Here is a 22,964-nt window from a genome sequence, read left to right on the forward strand (position 1 = left end):
ATGAAGTTGTCATAGATTTTCATTAATGAAAGTTTTTGGCATCATACATGAAATATTTATAATTAGAAAAAAAATGCAGAAAACTTAAAAATAAATTTTGTCTGTACTGATCGGGTTCAGAAATTAAGTCAAGGCGCCAAAAACGCAACATGGATTTTGGAGTAAGGAGGGCGAAAACTTCCAAATCGTTAAAGACTGGAGGAAAACATCGCCTTCAGTTTTATAAATTACCACCAACAGAGACAATTTCACTCCAGGAATTCGAGGAATTTGCGATAGAGAGGTTAAAAGGTGAAGACAAAGAATATACCCATTTTTGTCTAATGCAGGTCTGGTACAATCACTAGATTTAGCTGCGTAGCTTGATTTACCTACATAGCTTTATTTACCTACCTGAGGTAGCTTTATTTAGCTACCAAATTGATCTATTTCTATTAAAAAGCATTTTTCTCAGGGTGTGCAGACAATATCATTTTGATGCAGTGATCATTTTCAACTTTGTACTCATCTGAAAACAACTCATGAAAAAATCCTTCTTGAAAAAATGTCTTTTTCTGCGCATTTGCAATCAAAGTTCTGAAAGTTCTGGGGCTATGTACGACAGTTAGAACAGTTACTTCTTGAATGAAATGACAAAGAAGTCCAGTTCCGGTTAACACGATAATAGGTCGGTAATTATTCAGCACAATGTGAAGTAATCATACTCAGTCTTGCCTCACCGCACCTCACCGCATGGTCAGATAACCAAACAATGGAATAACATGTTTTGCTCTAAATTGTCCAAACGCAGCAATGTTTAAACTATCTCTGCTTCGCATTGTTTTTTAAAGCCTCCCATGTATAAATATAAATAGTCATTTAATTGCGACTTTTTTTCTCTTTTTAATAAAAATAAAACTTTTGAAAACTTACCTTGAAATAGCTAAATAAAGTTACCTGAGGTAGGTAAATAAAGCTACGTAGGTAATTCTACCTACGTAGCTAAATCTAGTGATTGTACTGGACCTGTAATGATCAACACACTTGGTCCTGGCACCTTTGAATGTATAAATACTCAAATTATTATAAATCTTGTTATAATGAAGGTACAGGAACCTGTTTCAATGGGAGTTATTTAGATTTTAATTAAAAATTATTTTCAAATACCGATACAAATGAATAAAAGTCATCTCTCGATTTTATATTATGATAAATGGGTTGATGGTATTCTCTTTAAAAAAAAATGGACAGTCTTTGCCAACATCCGTTTCTATTCACAGGCCTTCAAGTCTTGGTTCTGGAAAATGTGTAAAATGTAGATATTGTGACGGTTTGCACTTCAACTAACATTTTGTCTGAAATATATCTGATTATACATAACATTAACAGACATATGTTTTATTAACAATTTTAACATTAATAAACTCAACTGTCACAAGAAAACCAAGTGGATGTAGGCAAAGCTTCAACAGTCCACTTCTCTATAACCCTGTTAACCCTAAAGGATAAAGTGTTGTCCAAAACATCGAGGGAAAACAGGCAGTAATATTTATCAGCTCTTGAAATTCAAGCTTGAGTTTGTTGGGATACTTTGTGAACATGTGAATGAATGTCATTTACCTTCTAGTCCTTTGAAAATCATTCTCCTGTGTTAAATGAGTGCTTTGGAGATACAAAAAAATATATACAATTATGGACTCTTTTGGTGTTGAATGTGGTTTGTTATTCACCAGAAAAATATCAGTATTGACCGAGGTGAAGCCGAGGTCAATATTGATATTATTTTTTGTGAATAACAAACCATATTTAACACCAAACGAATCCATAACTGTTTTAATATATAGTCCGGATTTGAATAAATAAGACATTGATGCATGATGACACATTTTCATTTACGAACATCCATTGTCGAAAATAAAAAAATGTCCGAATTAGAATTTGTAACTCCATGTTTTCTTTCCGAGTTTCGCTATGTGTAAGACGTCAAAATGTTTAAGAATAGTCCTTTGATAGGTTTGTTTACCATTTTTCCTGCTCAGATACATAGTTGACTGTGGCCATTGCAACCATTGTTTACAACGTTGTTCAAAGTGTTGATTATGACTTCACAATGCCGCTGCAGGCGCAATGACCCTCCAGTGAACATGTAGTGTAATGAACTGTTTGTGCTTGACATGTATAGATTATATAGGGACTATAAATAGACTATATAATAATAAAATTTAATCAACTGCAATATTTAATATATATTTTTTTTACATTTGTAGTTCTCAAAGCAATTGAAAATGCTGGTATTAGATACATGCGCGGGTCAGATGAATACAACGCATTGGTGGAGAAGGAGATTAAGAAAACCAAGTTACACAGAATTACAAGGGTAAAATACAGGCGTACATGAACATCCTCATTTACTGAGAAGTCTGATGAGATCTGTGTAGTAGATGTATCTTTATGACAAAATTATTTTTAAACAGTTTAAAAGTGCAGATTTGTTTAGTTTTTAATTAAAACATTAAAATTATATATGTATCGTGCACAGATATATATTATTGCATACTAACATGTTCATTTCTTGTATGCAAAAAGTAAAAATACAAACACTTTTTCTCTTACAGACAGATTTCTCTGTTGATGATAATGAATACAGAATGGACCACATTTCACACTTCATACTGAGACTTGCTTATTGCAGATCGTGAGTGTAAAATATAACATTCCAAGCCTTGATAAAAAAAATTTATGACAAACATTCGCATCACTGAGAAGGAGAAAATAAGCGTATCTACACTTGCCAGTTTTATAAGAATCTAATCTTTGTCTGATCAGATGTCAGTAAAGACTAAGTTCCTAAATTGGGAAGTCACAATCTATTAAGGAAATGACATATAATATAACACATATCCTTTCATATATCCTTTGTAGTCTAATTTTTGTACTGTTTGGAGATGTCTCTTAGATACATGTACAGAATATCCATTTTTTCTGATTCACAGGGAAGACTTAAAGCGTTGGTTTCTGCAACAGGAATTGGATTTGTTTCGATACAGATTCACAAAAGAAACTGCAGAGGGTAAACAGAAATTTCTTCAAGACAACAGTTTAGATTATAACCCAGTAAGTCTATAGTATGGATTATAACAGTTAGTCAGTAGTTTGAATTATAACCTTACAAGTCAATAGTCTGGATTATAACTCAGTAAGTTTGTAGTCTGGATTATAACCCAGTAAGTCAGTAGTCTGGATTATAACCCAGTAAGTCAGTAGTCTGGATTATAACCCAATAAGTCTGTAGTCTGGATTATAACCCAGTAAATCAGTAGTCGGGATTATAACCCAGTAAATCAGTAGTCTGGATTATAACCCAGTAAATCAGTAGTCGGGATTATAACCCAGTAAGTCTGTAGTCGGGATTATAACCCAGTAAGTCTGTAGTCTGGATTATAACCCAGCTAGTCAGTAGTCTTGATTATAACCCAGTGAGTCCGTAGTCTGGATTATAATCCAGTATTAAAGTCAGTTGTCTTAAGTCAAACCTAGTATGTTAGTAGTCTGGATTCAAATCCAATAGGTCAGTAGTCTTGATTATTACTCAGTAAGTCAGTAGTCTGGTTTCTAGCCTAGAATATAAACATCCGAATAAGACAATTTTCAATGTATATCCACAATCAGCTACATTTATTATGTGTTGTAGATCTCAGAAGAGGAGAAAAACAAAGTGTTACAAGATCTGATAGCCTCCGCAGGAAAGAATTCTAGCACAGCTGACACAGTGGAATATTTCAAGGTTTGTTCTTCTCATCAGTTATATTGTAAGTCTTGGTGTGTGTTGAGCTGTAAAGAATATAACAAGAAACTGTTAAACTTCTGGATGTTCAGTGGATTATTTATCATTCTGCAGGTTCCCTTTACTGAAGTGTTGGATCTCGTTCGTGGTCGGAAGGTCTTTCTTCATAAAGGATTTGCCTATGTTCCCAAAGATGATATGATTTCCATCTTAATCACTCATTACAGAGCACATCTTTCCCAACAACTAGCAGTAATAATTCCTTCTTTTTTTACATTCTATAAGTGTTGAATATGTGTGTTTCTATGCATATGCATTTTCAAAAAGGATATTATAGTGTGTAAATGAGTTACAATATGACTGAAAATGAAATATAGCAAACTATACAACAATTATAACTGTGCTGTAAATGTTTGATATTGATTTTTCTGCATTCGTTTTTAACACTTTAATTCTTCTAATCTTAATTAATTCAAACTATTTTCTAAGATTTGTTGATATTGTAGTTGACGTCGCGAGCTTTACCCCAGTTAGAGGAAGATAACCGCCTCCTGCCCATGTTGTCAGGGCTCAGTAAGAGATATCTAGGTCAGGACTACAGCTCCAAAAAGTCAAACATGGGAAAAATCACTGCCGAAATGATCGATACAGTAAGTTCTAGATATTTTTTTGATTTGTTTTCTTAATTTCTATACTTCAACACTTTTCTGTGGTTTATAGTGTTAGTGTAGGGAGTATACGAGCAGATCTAACATCTAATTTTAATCAGATTGGATCACCTACATGTAAGTCTTTACTCTTGATGACTGCACAGCCATGTTAGTTGTCAAATAGAGACCATTTTTAGCTCACCTCGACGAAGTCGAGATGAACTTATGGTATACCGTCGGTGTCAGCGTTAGCATCGGCGTCCCAGTTAAAGTTTTAGGAGCAGGTCCATTCCCAAGTAACTATAAGCCCTACCCGGACCAAACTTGCATGGATGATGCATCTAGGGATGGAACACTACCAGACTTGCTTCGGATGCTGGATCTAACCTACATTTTCCAGATGAGTTACCAGGTTAAAGTTTTTGAAGCACGTCCATTCCCAAGTAACTATAATCCCTACCCGGACCAAACTTGCATGGATGATGCATCTAGGGACTGACACTACCAGACTTGCTTCGGATACTGGATCTGACCTACATTTACCAGATTAGTGACTAGATTATTCCCAAGTAACTATAAGCCCTACCCGGACCAAACTTGCATGGATAATGCATCTAGGGATGGACACTATGAGACTTGCTTCGGATGCTGGATGTGACCTACATTTTCCAGATGAGTGACCAGGTTAAAGTTTTTGGAGCAGGTCCATTCCCAAGTAACTATAAGCCCTACCCGGACCAAACTTGCATGGATGATGCATCTAGGGATGGACACTATCAGACTTGCTTTGGATGCTGGATCTGACCTACATTTACCAGATTAGTGACTAGATTATTCCCAAGTAACTATAAGCCCTACCCGGACCAAACTTAAGCATGGATTTGGACTCTAGGGATGGACACTACCAGACTTCCTTCGGATGCTGGATCTAACCTACATTTTCCAGATGAGTGACCAGGTTAAAGTTTTTGAAGCACGTCCATTCCCAAGTAACTATAATCCCTACCCGGACCAAACTTGCATGGATGATGCATCTAGGGACTGACACTACCAGACTTGCTTCGGATACTGGATCTGACCTACATTTACCAGATTAGTGACTAGATTATTCCCAAGTAACTATAAGCCCTACCCGGACCAAACTTGCATGGATAATGCGTCTAGGGATGGAACACTACCAGACTTGCTTCGGATGCTGGATGTGACCTACATTTTCCAGATGAGTGACCAGGTTAAAGTTTTAGAAGCACGTCCATTCCCAAGTAACTATAAGCCCTACCCGGACCAAACTTGCATGGATGATGCATCTAGGGATTGACACTATCAGACTTGCTTTGGATGCTGGATCTGACCTACATTTACCAGATTAGTGACTAGATTATTCCCAAGTAACTATAAGCCCTACCCGGACCAAACTTGCATGGATGATGCATCTAAGGATGGACAATTGAAACTTGCTTCGGATGCTGGATCTGACCCACATTTTCCAAATGAGAGACGAGGTTAAAGTTTTTTGCACAGGACAATCACCAATGAATTTTAAGACCTATTTAAACTAGGGATGTCAATGAATACTGTAAATCACTTTTTATTAGCGAGCACTTTATTTTCGCGTAATTACGTGAGACAGTATGCTCGCGAAAATTTAATTCTCGCGTATAATAGCATTCCTTAAGATTATGTAGAGCAATGACCATGATTCGTGAAAATTTTGTCTCGCTAATAAAGAGTCAATGACTATCTTGCAAAAATAAGGTGTCGCGAAAATTAAGTGATCTACAGTAATCGACTATTCGACTGTCAGTCAAATGGACCGACGATCGAATAATAAAACGACATTCGAATATTTAATAAATGTAAAAATGGAGGTGTAAAAGAATTCTCAACTCAAAATTGTAAAGCGTCAGTCCTAAAACCATTATAGTATCCATTCTCTGATGAATAAGAGCTTAAACACAGTCACAGTATATAAATAATTATAAGTTTCCACATTGTAAACATAGAAAGTACAGTAATTACATACCGCGATAATTATTCCTCAATTACTCACCTTTATTGTTATGGTAGTAAATTATGCAGCGCTTTACTGGACTTTGAAAATTATTAATTGGACTTGTACCAATTATAAATTTATTTATTACCTCTAAGAATGTTTAAACAATGCTTAGGAACACAGCATAGCCATGAAGTTTTGAAACTTCGATACTTATTAAAACAATAATCTCCTCCCCTTTTCCAATTTATTTTGAATAAGTTTTAAAAACACTGTGCTGACAATTCTCTAAACGTACAAGAACGAAAGAATGTACAGACCAATTTATGAAAATTACGAAAATTCATATATTTTGGAGAATCAATTGCTGGTGTAAATCTATTTCATTTCTACATCTTATCCCAACTTAAGGATCATCTGAATATCGGTGTGCAACACAAAGTATAAGCATTTAATGTTACTTTTTACATAAATTTACGAAAAGGGTTTTTATTTTTTTAAAAACGCTATCGATTAGATTTTTTTTTTCAAAAAATGCTCCGAATAGTCGACTATCGTTCGAATGATGCAATCGAATGTTCGACTAAGGAAAATAAATATTTTGACATCCCTAATTTAAACAGAACTTGCTTGAATATTATTGTCAGAATAAAAACCAACTGTTAAGAAAATTTGATGTGAGATTTGCATTACTTACACTGATAACATTCGTCGAGGTGAGCTTCGTAATCTTTGATTACCTATGTTTCAATTTTTTAACTCTTGACAAGTACACTTTAATTCTCTCATTTTTGCACCATAATAAAGGATTCAGGAGCACATACCGGTAGTTTGGACTTCCTGTTGGTCTGGTTGTCTGTAGAAAATTAAATATTACCCATAACTTTTGAATGGTTGATGTTACGACATAAAATAATGTGTACATTCATGTTATTTTTTCCACTTACAGTTGTCGAAGCAGTCATTTCCTCCCTGCATGCAGAATCTCCACCAGGCCATGAAGAGGGACCACCACCTTAAACACGGGGGGAGAATGCAGTACGGACTTTTCCTAAAGGGGATTGGGCTCTCCTTGGAGGAAGCACTCCGATTTTGGAAAATGGAATTCACCAAAATCATGGATGGGGAAAAGGTTAGTCTTTTTTAGCCATACAAACAGGATTTTTAAAATTTATCAATATTGGAAAAATAAGTGCTTGTCATAAAAAAAAATCCTAAACCTCAACATTTACATGAATGTTCAGTTGGGATACTCTAGATATGCATGTTGATGTTTGATGCAGTAGAAAGGGAGGAGGATTTGTAACAGTATCTAGATAATCCCTGATCTTTTCATGTATTCCTAGTTAAATGTTTCCGAAAAAAAATAGAAAATCTGTCGTTCCATCTTTTTAGTTTGCACAGCATTTTGGGATTTTGTTGATGGAGAAATGAGTTTTGCTGATTTGAATTATATTTCCTGTTTTCAGTTTGACAAGCAGTATTCCTACAATATCAGACATAACTATGGTAAGGAGGGAAAGCGAGCTGACTACACCCCCTACAGCTGTAATAAGATCATCATGTCAAACGCTCCCGGTCCCGGGGATAACCACGGTAAATAGAATGTTATTGTAAAGAGGAAAATTTAAACATATATTCAATCTGGCAAGACTACTTGTATTTATACATTGTGCATAAATGTATGGCAAAACCTTGTTTGGTGTATCCTTGGGATTTGAGAAATTAATGATAGAGATACTGAAATTAAACTTTTAATTTTTTGAAAGAATTGCATGTAATTTTATTACACATTCAGTTCTTTTAAAGAACTTACTAAATTGCAGTTTTAAAACTTGCTAAAATTTTAATAAAGATATTGATCCATGAACTCATTAAAAAAAAACACCCAAAATTATAACTATATTTTAAGGATGTCCATTCAGACATACAGATGCTGATCTGCTGGCTCAGAAACTGCGACTGCAGGGAATCAACAAGGATTTCACTGAGAAGGTAAGATTAAAAACGGAACTTAGAGCAGAATTAAAGTTAACCAATGTCTATGTACATGTAGTGCAGAACTATAGCTATCTTGAATTAGATTTCTATTTATCTGTGTATTCTCATTCTCAAACTTGGAGGAAGTAAGTCAAGGAAAGGAAGAAATAACTGAATAACAGCAGCATGGACATGTACAATTGTACATGTATGTCTAACAAAATTAAATGGGTCTGAAACTTGATCACAGATTTATGTTAATGGAGACTACTTTGGGTATAATCACAGATGGATTACAATACTGTTTCTACACAGATAATGAAGTTTACGCGTGAGGGACACTACCAGATTGCTTGTAAGTGGTATTTTGATGCCACCCACTCGGGGACCGATGACCCGGACACAGCCATTAATCACCCTAACCAGTACTTTGATGAAAGTCAGGCATTCCACTCAGGCAAAAAGGAAGGTAGGAATCAGGTTTTATTTTATGTATTTTGCTTTATGGTAAGTGTAAAGTAAATTTTTAAAAAAATTTCAGGTACAGAGGATGGTTTTTAAAATGTTTTCAGTGTTAAAAGATGTTTAATTTTCTCTATTTAAAAAAGAGGGGTATTATCTTGAGCAACTCACTTTTATATTATTATTCTACTTTTAGTACATGCTGTGTATATAGTGTGGTTTCCTTTTTAATTTCTTGTGTTATTAAACAGGTAAGGTAATGAACACACCATCAAGAGCAGGAAGTCAAAGGTCAAGTCAGGGGACACCAATGTCACAGCCATCCCAGAGTTCTCAGCCAGTATCCCAGAATGCAACAGAATATGATGAAATGATGGATGATGATAATTATATGGCGTCGATGGAGACTGTATAACAAATGAGAAACTTTTATCTCGGAAACATTCTCCAAAGACAATCTGTGTTTGTCTTTCTTTCCATGTGATGTCTTTAAATGATGAGGTGTGAAACATTGCAAAAATATTTATTCTGGAACAAAAAGATTAAAATAATAAACTACTTCATAAAATACATGTACTCCAAAAGCTGTGTTTTGATCATTCAATATGGTATTTTGAAGGTTATATTGCTGAGCTGAATGATATTTGATTTATTTACAATAAAATGCGTAAAATGGTTTGAGGAAAATGGGGTTAAACAATTTAAAAAATGATGTGTCACAAAAGACAGAATTGTTTCAATTATACGAGGGTCGTTAGAAAAGTTTGCGGACACATTGAATTACAGAAAATCTATTGTGTACTGTGAAGTATGACCTATGTCTGAATAAATTCCTACATTTTGTTTATTGGTATATAAAAAATCAGGCCCATATAATAAAATCTTGAAAATTTACAATGATTTTTACTATGAGGTCATGGGATTCACGGAGCAATCACTTGACGTAAGGCGACGTGACAACCAGATTTCAACCCGTTAAGCTTTGTCGCAGTTCTATAAATCTTTCATTTCTTCAGATTTTTCTTATCTTTTTTCTACATTAAAATTGAATATCTATATCAAGACATGTTAATTTTCTTCTATAATGTCTTTTGTACTGATTCGGATATTATTGAGATCTTAAAAAAAGTCTATGCAGTTAATGGATCAGGTATGGAAACTATGCAAAACCATATAGGCGCAACGCAACGTCCATGCGATAGGGGAGAATTGAAGATCGATGGAGTTAATCATTCAAAATGCCAATCCTTCCATTCTTATGAAGCTACAACCATTTGAAAACTTGTCCTTTGTAGGTGTAGGAAATTTCCGGCAGCATCTTGAACATTTTAATCTCTTTTAAGACATTTTCCAGTCTGCATACATAATTTTTACGTAATGCAGTGCTCAATGACGTTCCAATTTTTGGCTGTGTTTTTACGCGTTGATCATTTATAAATGGCTATAAAACAGTCATATATCCTCCAATCTAGTTCAAAATTTCTCCCAGTGACATTTCATGAATACTTTAGCGGCAGGTAAAATATAAATCTTTTTGCGCTACAATTGTGCAATTTATAATTTTAATAAGGAGTCTTTGTGATGTAAATGTGCCATAATGTAGCATGCTCCGTGAAGCAAGTTTTATCAAAATAAAAAAGCTGTTTATTTTTCAATAATCACTGGAGAGCACCAAATTCTTGTATATTTATAGGAAAAAAGGTAAAGATTTTATCTGTAAAGTTTGACCGGTTTCGTGGAAATAGCGCACTCCCAATTGAATTTGTCCGCGAACTTTTCTAACACCCCTCGATTATTGAGATAAATAAATTATACATTGACTGTAGACCCAAACTGTTTAAATCAAGGTCGCTGAAGGGGAGGGGGGTATAGCAGAGGGTCAACGTTTACTGTAAAATCTTCTAGTCCAGAGTAGGAGTGCTACAGTGAACCTTCATAAATTACTAAGAATCTGAAGAATCAGATCTGTTTTGAATCATGCCTAAGGCAATGAGTAGTGCCATAAAGGGTTGGGGGATTTAAAATTTTATAACAAAATGTTTAGGGGAAAAGTAGAGATACTGTGAGTACTGAGCTCACAAAATGATACCCCTGACTTCCATATGCTTGTAATGTTTTGCTCTGGGAGACCTGAAATAAGTGTCAGATCAAAAAGTGAATTAGGAGGTGCACAATGGCATTATGAAATTAAGAATCTGTAAAATCATAGTATAATTAAATTTTATTCAGGAGGGAAGTTGTGGATAATAGATGGGTACCCTTCAATACTTTAGAAAAAAATGGCAGTGTCCATGTTTTCTCTTGAAAATTCAAAATATGTTTCCAATCAAATGGTACAAGCTAATTCAGAGAAGGAAAAAGGTGCACTGAATTTGTAGAATTATTAATTGTATACATGTATACTGAAGCAAATAAAATACATGTATGTCAATATGCATATAAAGATTTGATTGCTTATTCTTCATTATGTGTATAGAAGATTTTTTTATATGGAATTTTTATCACACTGTAATGATGATTTTATAACCTCATAAATTTTTCATTTCACATGCTGAATACTATAATTTAATAAAAAAAAAAGTATTTAAAAAAAAAAAAAAAAAAAGAAATTCAGACCTCTCACACTTGAAGCGAGAGACTTAACCACTATCGCTTTACATGATATGAAGTATATGCAGAAGTGAAGTCACATACATGTATATATTCATGGGTATTCCAAAATTTTACACAATCCATGGTGTTTGATTTATTTAGCCTTTATTAAACAGTTCTAATAGATGTAATAAGAACATAAAGTCCGCCGAGAACCTGTTTTATACGCAATAACTCTCCTCATGCCCCAGCGCTAAAAATAGCGACATGTAATACTATAAATACTAATAAAACAAACGGGGCGGGGCACTTTGAGAGGGGCGAGAGACGTCCTAGGGAGTTTTGATATAAAATTACATTGCATAAGCTCAAAATCTTCTCGAAATGTCGCCCGGAAATAATAGTATTTCACACAGACAGAATGTATAAATTTACGACCTTGAACTTTGACCTTTTGACCTCAAAATCAATAGGGATCTTCATTAGGCCACAGGGAGTTGTTATATAAAATTTCATTGCAATAGCTCAAGTGGTTCTAGAGATATCATGTGGAAACGAAAGGGTTTTAACAGAAATAATTTGCTTATTTATGACCTTGACCTTTGACCTTTTGACCTGAAAATCAATAGGGGTCTTCTTTAGTCCACAGGGAGTTGCTATGCTAAATTTCATTGCAAAAGCTCAAAGGGTTCTCGAGATATCGTGTGGAAACGAAAGCGTTACAGACAGACAGAAAGACGGACGGACGGACGGACAGACAGACGGACGGACAAACCCAAATTAATATCCCCCACTTTTCAAGCGGGGGACAAAAATAGGAGGTGCACAATGGTACTACATGTACATGTATGTAACAAAGATTATGTGAAAGTCTCATTATATTTTATTCAGTAGTATATGAGGAGTTGCAGATGAGATGGGTACCCCAAAATGTAACGGACGGACGGATGGGCGGACATCCAGGTCAATATATACCCCCCCCCCCCACTTATCAAGGAGGGGTATAAAAAGTCATTGACATTCAAGAATCCTTGTGTAGTGCTGAATTTAGTCAAATCCTTTGTGACTATGATAAGGCCATAATATGAATTGTTATAACCCCACTTGAAAAGTGGGAGTGTATATATAGTGATTGGGATGTCTGCACATGTGTGTATCTCTTATCTGCAACTCATCATATACCTGAGACTTGCACAGAATCTTTATTACATAGTGCCATTGTGACCTCTTATTTTATGTTTTTGATCTGATACTTATTTCAGGTCTCTCAGAACAAACATGGAAATTGTCATTACAATAATATTGGCGGCGGGGGTTATTAGTGAGCTCAGTGCTCACATTACCTCTAATATTGCAATTACCAGTATAAAGAAAGAGCAAGAGGCATTTAGGGTCTTTTTTGACTATGTGAATTTCTGAAAAATCAAAATTGCAAGGTTTTAATTAGTTGACAAGGCAATGAATATTACCTGAACCCTTGGTTTATGTATATCAAGTGCTGGTACTACAATATATTGCAGTTAAATTTTGGTCTCTCTAACACTGAAACTCGATTTTAGTGGTTATGTGGAAATGATTTTGAAGTCCCATTCGTTTCTACTTTTAAGTATTATACACTAGAATGACTAGATATCTTGAATCCTCAGATTTCTTAGATTTTTCTTCATCCCACTGAGTTTAAGAGAGCGAGGTTTGACTGCATTTAAGCCATGTGCTCTTTTTAGCACATTTGATGAAAACAGTGCTTTTGTTAAAGCAAGTACATTTCTAAATGTCTGTAAATATTTAATGCATTCAGATTTGCATTAAATCAAAAATTTTATCTTGGTTCTTGAAAATTTAATTTCTACCAAATGATAAATTATACATTTACTTCAGCATTATCATACTTTTTTGTTACCCTCATTTACCTGACCTGACCTTGCTAAGCATTCCTTTCATTTCCATTAGGTAAGTGTTACTGTTTCAATGCCCTTGACCTTTTAACCCATAGTTAATGATAATAATGAACCTTCATCAGTATGTTTCCATTTTATGAACTGCTGAGCAGATTTTTTTTTTAAACTCATAAAACTTTCAACACATTAAACAAAACTTCCCACAAAGGAATAAACACAATTTTTCAAGTTTCATATCATTTATATGGAACTCTTTCAAATTGTTACATTTTATATTTAATAAAAGTATATTATACTCGTATACACTTCTACAAGTTGTTCTGAAAAACAGTACACAATCCCCCCTTCTTTCTACAACAAGCCAACATTTCCATAAAATGTAACTACCAGGTATACAGTTACACAAGTCCCCTAAAACATATTCTTTAAAACCACATGTAATAATAAATTTGTTTTCTATTTTACAACTGTATATATAATATATCCTTCTTTTGTCTCATAAATCAACTGGTTCTTGTTTAATCACAATATTATTAAGGTTTGCGACATCATTTTCCGGGACTGTCTCCTGGGGAATCTCTTGTAGGCTCTCCTCTTCCACTGGAAACTCTTGTTTGATGACCATCCCTCCCACTCTTTTGATGACCTGACCTTGAGCATCAAGGTCCAGACTCATATCTATGGTCTTCACTTCCTCACCATGGTGCACGGTTACCATGTGATTGTGCACAGTGTCGGTGGTAGTGGTAAACCATTGACATTTAACACACTCGAAAATATGAGCCTTTTCATGTGCAAGTTTGTGCAATTCCAGCTCTTTCTGTTCACAGTTATGGAAACTACAGTAATCTCTTTCACACATGTAGATCCTTGAGGACTTTCTCATCTTTCTGGCAACACAATCCCTGAATATGACATCTTCTCCTGGATGTTCCCTTCTGATGTGGCTTTTCATCAGCTCCATGTCCTGGGTAACAAAGCTGGTAGAGCAGTACAGACACTCATACCCTACTGTGGAGGACGACACACTAGACACACTGGGTGTAGCAGACGACGGGTTCCCTTTAGGGACACTTAAAGCTGGTGGTTCTGCAGAGCTGGTAACCTGAGGAGTAAATGGTAGCAGCATTCTTTGAATTTCTGGATTGTCTTTCTTCATCTTATGCTCTTGTATGGCATGGTTCAAAACAGCCTCTTCAGATGTATTCACAAATTTGCAAATATCATGAGGACAAATACAGTAATAAGCAAATTGTCTTGAGATCATCTTTTTTACATCAACAGTGCGTAGAGCCTCTTTCTTGTGATTGCCCCTAATGTGCTTCTTCATTAGATTGCTTCCAAAGCACATGTGGTAGCAATGCATGCATCTGTACATGGGAGGTTGGTGGCCCTGGGCCCGCACTCTGACTGATGCTTCAATGGAGGCCTTCCTAGTGGGTCTGCCAGGAGAACCACTCCTACAAGCTTCATCCTTTACAAACTCGGTCATCATCTTCTGCATCTCCTCCTCAGAGACTTCCAAATCCAGGTCAATTTCTTCCTCTTCAGCAGCAGCATCTTCTTCAGGATTATTCTCTGTTTCTGGTTCCGGAGACACTTGCCTTGAATTCCTCCTCTCCACTGTTTCCACAACAGGAGGTGTGGCGGGAGGAAGGCCTGAAGTAGACTTATTTGTCTGCTCTTCCTCTTCCTTGTGTTTGTCTTCTAAATGTCCAGTTAGTTCCTCCTCATTCCGAGTTTCCCAAAGACAGTGCCTGCAAAAGTACACTTGGGTCTTTTTCTTCATTTTGTGGGACTGTAAATCCTTCATAACTGTTCTTAAATTTTTGTGGTTTGAAAGAACATGCTTTTTCACTCTGGTATTATTATTTGAGGTATAGCTGCAGTGAGTGCATGCATACTCAGCACTCTTAGAAGCCTTGAAGTTCTTGGCCATTTGGAATGCTTTCTGGGAAATTTTTGTGGAGAAGTTTCTTGTTAGTTCTAAACATTTCTTGGTGGCAAGATCCACACTCTCTGGACAATTTTCCAATAACCATGGAGTACAGTTTTCAGAATGGCTGAGGTATTCTTCAGTTTTCTTGGTAGTGAATGAACAGTTTTTCCTGTGACAAAAGAAAACATATCTCCTTTGCTTCAGCTTCACAGCTCTCATGTCCAAAGCATAGAGCACACAGCCAGGGTGCTTCATTTGTAGATGTTCTTTGATCTTAAAACACACAGGAGCATTAAAGTTACAATGTGCACACTTGTAAGTCAGAGGATACTTCTTCTTTTCTTCCTCTGGAATGTACTCTTCATCATCGCTGTCATCTTCTGGTCCATCCTCCCTGACAGCTGTAGAAGTGGCAGAGTCGTATTTTTTGGTTGAACTTGGTAGACCACTACCATCAGCAGGAGGGGATAGGGTCTTTTCTGGAGTCTGGTTGACATTTCCATACAAAAGTGCCAGGTTTGAAGTGGAGTACATTTTGGCATCTCTTTCTTTGATCTTGTTCATTTCTTCCTGGGAAGATACTAGCATGGCCACATATTTGTGAGCCTTGCCATTGTGTTGAGTGTTGAGATGGGTTTTTAGGAATGTTTGGCTAAGAGTCACAAAGTCACAGTACCCACAATTCCAACACAAACCAGACGACACAGTGATAGTGTTCCCGCCTTTTCCAGTGGTTGTGGACTGCATGTTTGCAGTAGCTATGGCTGGTGGGTTTAAGGATGGAGTGGATGCATTACCAGCACCCTGCTGTTTTTCTGTTGGTTTATTCTGGTTATTATTGGGCCTTGATTTTGTGACTTTACCTACAATACTGAAATTTTTCTTTGCACTGCTTGGTGTCAGGATTTTGTCAGTTGTGTCACTATTGCTAGGAGTATAGTTGTTTTCATCTTCTACCTCTTCTACCTCCATGTCAAATGCGTCATAGTCTTCATCCTTCTCAATGGACTTCTTCTTGTCTTTCTTGGCCTTTTTTGGAACTGGCTCTTGTTTGTCTTCCATGGGTCTCTTTCTTTCATTGTTTTGCAGAGCAATGTAGTCTGGTTGAAATATACAGTATTTCAGTGTCTTGGCTGTGTCTTTGAAATCTTTATGTGTGCGATCTTCATGGCTTATAACATCTGCTCTAGAAAACGACTGATAGGGACAGAACTTGCAATGAAACCTATGTTCCATAACATGATGTAACAAAACTTCTTTATCTTCAATTTTGAATGGACAAAAATTGCACCAGTAAAACTTAACATTATTTTGGACATGATTATTCCCATTTGCGTTGGGCATGGCGTAAGCCTTGGATACTACAGCACAGACCACCTCCTGCTTCATCTTTTCAAAGATTTCCTCTGCATTAGCATCGCAAACACACAGTTCCACAAGTGTGTCACGTAGATTTGGCATGTCTTCCTTTGGGATGGAACAAGATTGTGTTGGGCTTTTAGGGCGAAGTAAGGATCCCGAATCCCTTGATTGGTATTTCTCCCAACCAATTCTCCCTCGGGGTCTATAAATGGTGGTGTCTGAGTTATCTAAGACTTCATCATTTTGTCTGAGTAAATTATCAATCACGGAATTCACAGTCAATTTGGAATCTCCTGTTATCATGTTGTTTAGGATGGACTTGATCTTCTGACTGAAGTCTTCACTGTTTTGTTCTGCTGCTGGTGACTCTGGTTCTGTCTGTCCATTTTCTGTGGAATTCAAGGCACTGTCATACTCAGGGTCCAAAGGCTCATCCTTTATCTGAACATTCTCCTCCATGGTGCCTAAAATGACAGAGAAAAAGTAAGGACTACTTTTGGCAAAAGAATCTTAATGGACTAATATATTTATTATCTAACTGTATACATGTACAGTGTATATGAAAACAAACATTAAAAAAAAAGCTTTCAAGAATTGTCTGAATAGCAAGGACATCACAGAAGTGAAGATTCCTGTTTTTTTTTTCTATTATCAGACTATATCCTTAAAAATAATGTGCCTCCTATTGACCAACTACATTGACCCAACTCAAAACTTCTGTTAGGCCTCCAGGAAACGATATCTTTTTTTAACATTCTATACAAGTGAAATATTTGGAAATAATGAACAGTATTCAAGCTCAAAAGTCTATTAAACAACACAAATCAGGGAACAGAGCAAACACAGACCTCTTATAACATCAGAGGTGGGATAAAGAGCCATAGAGGGATAAGTATTCCCTATTGACGGGTCACACCTCTGTGTGCTCTGTCATCATCGGGAAATGATGTCCATACCTAAAGAATAGTTCCTGCTTACCTACCCTTTATTTTTTTCATTCTTTATGTCTAGACTGACTAGAGAGGGTAAAAAAATCACTGTCCAGCTCATAACTGAATAATCATTTGGCCTAGAATCTCCAAACTTGGATAGATTTAATAGATAATTTATTATTAATAAATATTTACGTTTGCGAATGTTTCCCTTTGTATAACACTACTGAAAGCAAATCTATAACCATATAAATACAGGTTCCTCGCATGTCATAAACGTTCGACATAATTTCTCTCTGACTCAGTGACTTCATAAAGGGTGGACATGCAATCAATGGATTACATACATACTGTTGGGTTTGAAAAATAAAACATTTCACGCGTTAAAACTCAAAATCAGGCAAATATACAATACGAATAAGTCACAAATGTAAATATAAGTAATAAGGTATCATATTAAAACATCTATCAGGCTATAAATAGAGGTTAGTACGAGATCAAATTCACCATAATTCGGGCTTTATGGAATTAGATCTCGTGACCACCCCGTATTTACATCCTAATAGATGTTTTAAAATGATACCTATTTCTTAAATACTTCTTTAATAGGTAGAGGGTGGTATGTCCTAAATTAAAGTTTGAAGTTTGAACATAATTTTTCTCTCTTTAGAGAAGTGAACAGGCTTTTTGCCTTCAGCAAGTGGCAAAAGGGCAAAAGCCTGTCCTTTGACGCCTACTTCTTTAAAGAGAATAACTTGTACAAGTTACTCTCAGTCTTAATGGATAATTGTATTACTATTAAGCCACGTAACAGTGACTACATAAAACTGTAGTCTCTGAATCATGATTTAAAATTTATTGATTTTTTAAAGCTCTACAAAAAAGAAAATATCAGTGGATGTGAGACTTTTCGGACGAGGGAAGAGATATGGACCTCTAATAAATACGATACACATGCATCTGATCATTGCACGTCGGGAATCTAAATGACATATTGATTCTTTTCCTTATTATAACTTAAAAACACTATCTCTTTAGAAAATGTTCATACAATCAAGAAAATCGGTTACTTTTATAAAGACTACGACGTTTCTTTTGTTTTCAAGTACCCGAAAATTGATAGTAGATTTGTAAATATGCATATTTTAATAAAATATATTGCTTAACATTATTTATCTTTTATATATTTGATAAATTTTAGAAAATTAATTTGATACTTTGATTTATGCACGTTTGTATACAGTCAAAACCTGTCCCACCTCCATGCTGAAAGACAACCTTTTTGCAACTATCATAGGAGTGTTACAATAAACAAACAAGACGCGGTACATCCTTTATAAGAGTCTCAAGCGCGTGACATATGGGGTGGTGACTATAACAGTGCATACATAAACTGTAGTCTCTGAATAATCATTTAAAATTTATTGATTTATGTATATCCTTACAAGTACAGAGTATGTTAATGAAAAGTTCTTTTTTAAAAGGATTCTCATTGTTGATTTTTTTTTAATTGATTTGAAAAAAATATGAGTCTTTAAAAATTAAACAGTAAACAAATGGCTAATAAATACATCAATAATGTACAATGTTGCATTGTAATAAGCAAAAAAGTCAATAAATAAATAGACCTGTTACTTTCACAAAATCAAAGGATTGTTATTCGATGTTGTGCTGTGCTTTGTTAAAAAATACTGAAAAACTTATCTGCCAATTTTTACCGTATATTTATAGAAGTATATAATGATTAATTATACAAAAATATAAAAATAAAACCAATATAAACAAACTAAATTAATTTTATTCCTTGGGCCAAGCTGTCTTCGGTATGGGCTGAGCTGTCAATAATTTTGAGCCGACCTGTCAGGGCCGAGGTGTCAACCAGCATGGGCCGAGGAGTTGTTGGGCCAAGAAGTCTATCTACCCCAGCCCCCACCACTTTTTTCCCCAACATTACCTTTACTATAGAAAATGTTCATTGAAAGGATGGTTGGCCCCCCCACTTTTTACCATAGTATAGTGATAACAAGGAATTGTAGGGAAAAAAAATTGGAAGTGAAAGTAAATTGGCTTTAAAAAGTTGGCCACCCCCCCCCCCCCCCCCCCCCCCCCCCCCCCCCACGAAATAAGATTTTCAAGTTTGGGCAACTTTAAATTTTTTTTTTTTTTTGTTGCTTTTCAGGTTAGTAAAAGAAATTTTCTCTGGCTTGGCCCCCCCACTTTCAAAAACGATGCTACATGCCTGCTCTAACGATTAAAAGGGAAGGATAGAGCAAAACCGGTCGGTGCGAAATAACAATGAGGCGAAAAGCCATTGACCCCATTGTTGATATTCAATTATTTAAACTATATGTAATAAATAGTCTAGAAACTAGTCTCGGTTTATAGGTATGTACAACACCACATTTGATTACAATCTGCTGCAGTTACGCTACCAAATAATTATATAAAACGATGCAAATCACTTCAAGAAATGTTGTGCCGAAGATCAATAAAAATGTCGGACACAATGGCCTGATGGGCCAAAGGAAAACACGCTTCAGTTTTTTAGAATTGTGCAAAAACTGTGTACGTTTGGTAACTCTTACCTTGGTTTCCGGAATTTTCCACACCTAGCTCCAATATAACTTTTCTTTCGGGTTAATGTGTTACTGCAAACTCGCGTAAATTTTCAGCCACCCTGTCTGTCGAACCGCTGACTTCGACGCGATGTGATAAAAACAAGGGACGTAACTCGAAATCTGATAATCGACTACCTGTCTCTAGATCGATATCGTACGAAATGTACATTGCACATATCAGACAGTCTAAATCAGCTTAATGTTGAAGTAAAATAGAGATGAGGATGGTGAAATTCATTCAAAAAGACCAGATTGTATAGATTCGTTATCTTTTATAATAATTTTGCTGAGCGAGAGAAGAAAGTTAGGTGGATCCAAGATTTTCGGTTCTAGGGTGTTTTTATACGATTCGGGCATCAGATCCCCTTGTATAATAATTTAATTAACTCGCACTGTACGTGCTTACCAGGCCGGTTTGACCATTTCATCATAAAGATAGAATACCCATGTTAAACACAGTTAGAGTGTGGTTTAGTTTTAAAATTTCTAGCACAAGGTGCTTGCATGGGGACACCCCATCTCTTCCCCGTGTTCCGTATCCCAAGGGCTCTTTGACTTTTTAAGAAATAAAATATTTTTCTATGACATATTTACAAAGTATTAAAACTCAAAAATTAAAGCTAAAACTAGCCTTTTATACATATAAAAAATCATACTCTGTAATACTGAAGAAAAATATTAATATTAAAAAAAAAAGTCCAAGAACCCTTGGGGTACGGAACTCAGGGAGGGAGTGGGATGGGTGGGTGGAGGTCCCTTCCCCTCTGAAAAACCTGTGAATTCTAGGTCAGTATATATGGCCATATTAGTGAGTCATAGTTGTATTTTTACACTGTATATCTCACTGAAAAATTGATTTTTGTAAAACGTTTTGTGAAGTAAATCTTAGTCCAACGAATTTCCATGATTTTTTCTCTGAATCATGCAGAATTGTTCAATTTCTCTCTTCTTAACAATCCTTAACAAAATGATACATTAATCATTGAGAATTATATATGAAACTGTCAAGTCAAAATTTTCTGGCCTCAAATACTGTGATTAATTAAACGAATTTTTATAAATGCATTTGACATGCGATATCTCGGCAATGCCTGCAGAAAAATTATTTTGAAATTATTTGAAGAAACTGTAAAGAATTCTACATGTAATGGTGTTTAAGTCATTACAAAAGCAAAATTAACACTGAAATAAGATTCTAGAAAAATGCATTTTTCAATGAAATATATAGTAGAAAAATAAAATTATGACACACCTGGCCATACTGTACATTATCCTCTCTGGCACTTAAATGTTTCTAAAATAATTTGCTTTCCTATAGTGAATCAATAACACGTGTTATTATTATACAATAAATTAAAATGAAAATAATCAGAAATGTCAAGTGCTTGTGATTAACCTACAGAAAATTTTTCTTTGAAATGTAATACTTTCGGTATTTTTGACTTTAAACGTAAACAGGTAAAACAGCCAAGAAACTCTTTTTAAAAATCGTATCACAAACTGAAGGTACACGTCTTTAATTGTTTTTAAAAAAAACCATAAAGTAACAAACACCCCCCCCCCCCCCCCCCCCCCCCCCCCAAAAAAACACTGTGCTGTGAAATACTACATGGCAGCTTGAAGTGAGAGTTAAACTTCCACAAATGCAAGTCAAGTGCAGGCGCGGATTCAGGAATTTTTTTTTGTCCGGGGAGGGGGGGGGGGCGCATTCCAGTAAAAAAATTCAACTCAGAAATATCTTGACAGGGAAAAATAAAAAAAACAAAAACAAAACAAAAAAGTAAACTCTTATTCCAATGGAAAACCTCGTGGAGGGGAGGGGGGTCCTTGACTTCTAAATTATCTTCATACCTATGACTTTTCAGAGAAACTCGTCACAGATCCGCGTTTTCCAGGGATGGGGGTGGGGGGGGGGGGGGGGGGGCGGTTCCACGGTCACTTTTAGTTGGAATAGTATTAGTATATTGTCTTCCCATAAATTTTTATTAAAATAGAAAATTTTCTATTTTAATAAAAAATTGTGGGAAGACAATATAAATGTGATAACACTGCAAATTCCAGGGAGGGATGGGGGTCCGGACCCCGACCCCCTCTAAATCCGCGCATGTCAAACTCTAAGGTCAAGTCAAAATTGTTGGTATCCAAAGGAAGGTTTTGTTACGAGAAATACACCTGTGAAAAAAGTAAAAGTAAGTACTAACGGTTCAACGTTCAAAAGTTATGGCCAATATTCAAGTTTTTAAAAAGTGGGCTAGATTTTAAAGTCAAGCTCACAAGCACCGACTATTCAAAAATTGTATCCAAAGTTAACCTTTTACTATAAAGGGGAGGGGGGTGTAAACGCCAAGGTCAAGAGGTCAAATTTGGCGAAACTTTGACTGATGAGAAAGAAAAACTATTTTGAACTTGGATTATCTTCAACTTCCTTTACTTTTGCATTGTCTCAAGCCACGATAAAGATTCGGAGTCGAGGATCGTACATTTTGGCCGTGGTTTGCGAAGATATAATTACTTAAATGTAACATACGGGGTTTGCATCTCTAAGTTGGGGATGCTCACTCCTCCATATCCCACCTCTGATGTTTTGGAGGTTCGTGTTTGCTCTGATCCTATTTTGTATTGTTTTATGGACTTTCGAGCTTGCATGAATTCTATTCGTTATCTTCATATATTTCATATCACATTCTCAGTCTCTGCAATTTGAATTTTTTCTCGCAATTGAATGTGTCTTTCCTCTTTTTATCCTTCGCTGAAAGTGGGGGGGGGGGGTTAATT

At 35.7% G+C, this 22,964-nt stretch overlaps 2 protein-coding genes across 2 annotated transcripts; one reads left to right on the forward strand and one right to left on the reverse strand.

Moving 5' to 3' along the window:
• Window positions 1-114: 114 nt before the first annotated feature.
• Window positions 115-9,386, forward strand: LOC134240427 (DNA primase large subunit-like). The gene is made up of 12 exons (XM_062722517.1): window positions 115-291; window positions 2,247-2,356; window positions 2,595-2,674; window positions 2,973-3,093; window positions 3,671-3,763; window positions 3,878-4,015; window positions 4,270-4,413; window positions 7,356-7,538; window positions 7,876-8,002; window positions 8,319-8,401; window positions 8,702-8,855; window positions 9,100-9,386. Exons 1-12 carry the CDS (start codon window positions 150-152, stop codon window positions 9,261-9,263), a joined length of 1,539 nt encoding a protein of 512 aa, XP_062578501.1. The 5' UTR covers window positions 115-149; the 3' UTR covers window positions 9,264-9,386.
• A 4,191-nt stretch (window positions 9,387-13,577) lies between these two features.
• LOC134240428 (uncharacterized) lies at window positions 13,578-20,282 on the reverse strand. Its single transcript, XM_062722518.1, has 2 exons — window positions 20,157-20,282; window positions 13,578-17,103 (listed from the first exon to the last, which is right to left on the reverse strand). The coding sequence occupies exon 2, from the start codon at window positions 17,096-17,098 to the stop codon at window positions 13,835-13,837; it is 3,264 nt and encodes a 1,087-aa protein (XP_062578502.1). The 5' UTR covers window positions 17,099-17,103; window positions 20,157-20,282; the 3' UTR covers window positions 13,578-13,834.
• Between the last annotated feature and the right edge of the window lie 2,682 nt (window positions 20,283-22,964).

The sequence above is a fragment of the Saccostrea cucullata genome, unplaced genomic scaffold (assembly GCF_032062105.1).
Source record: "Saccostrea cucullata isolate Sc308-1 unplaced genomic scaffold, CSIRO_AGI_Scuc_v1 ctg246, whole genome shotgun sequence".
In the NCBI taxonomy this organism is placed as follows: Eukaryota; Metazoa; Mollusca; class Bivalvia; order Ostreida; family Ostreidae; genus Saccostrea; species Saccostrea cuccullata.

Excerpts from the sequence above, each read along its gene's own strand:
- LOC134240428 (XM_062722518.1), bottom strand. The coding sequence starts at position 17,098 with ATGGAGGAGAATGTTCAGATAAAGGATGAGCCTTTGGACCCTGAGTAT.
- LOC134240427 (XM_062722517.1), top strand. The coding sequence starts at position 150 with ATGGATTTTGGAGTAAGGAGGGCGAAAACTTCCAAATCGTTAAAGACT. Across the intron at positions 3,094-3,670 it reads ACAGTTTAGATTATAACCCA|ATCTCAGAAGAGGAGAAAAA; the intron begins GTAAGTCTATAG and ends TATGTGTTGTAG. Across the intron at positions 8,402-8,701 it reads ACAAGGATTTCACTGAGAAG|ATAATGAAGTTTACGCGTGA; the intron begins GTAAGATTAAAA and ends GTTTCTACACAG.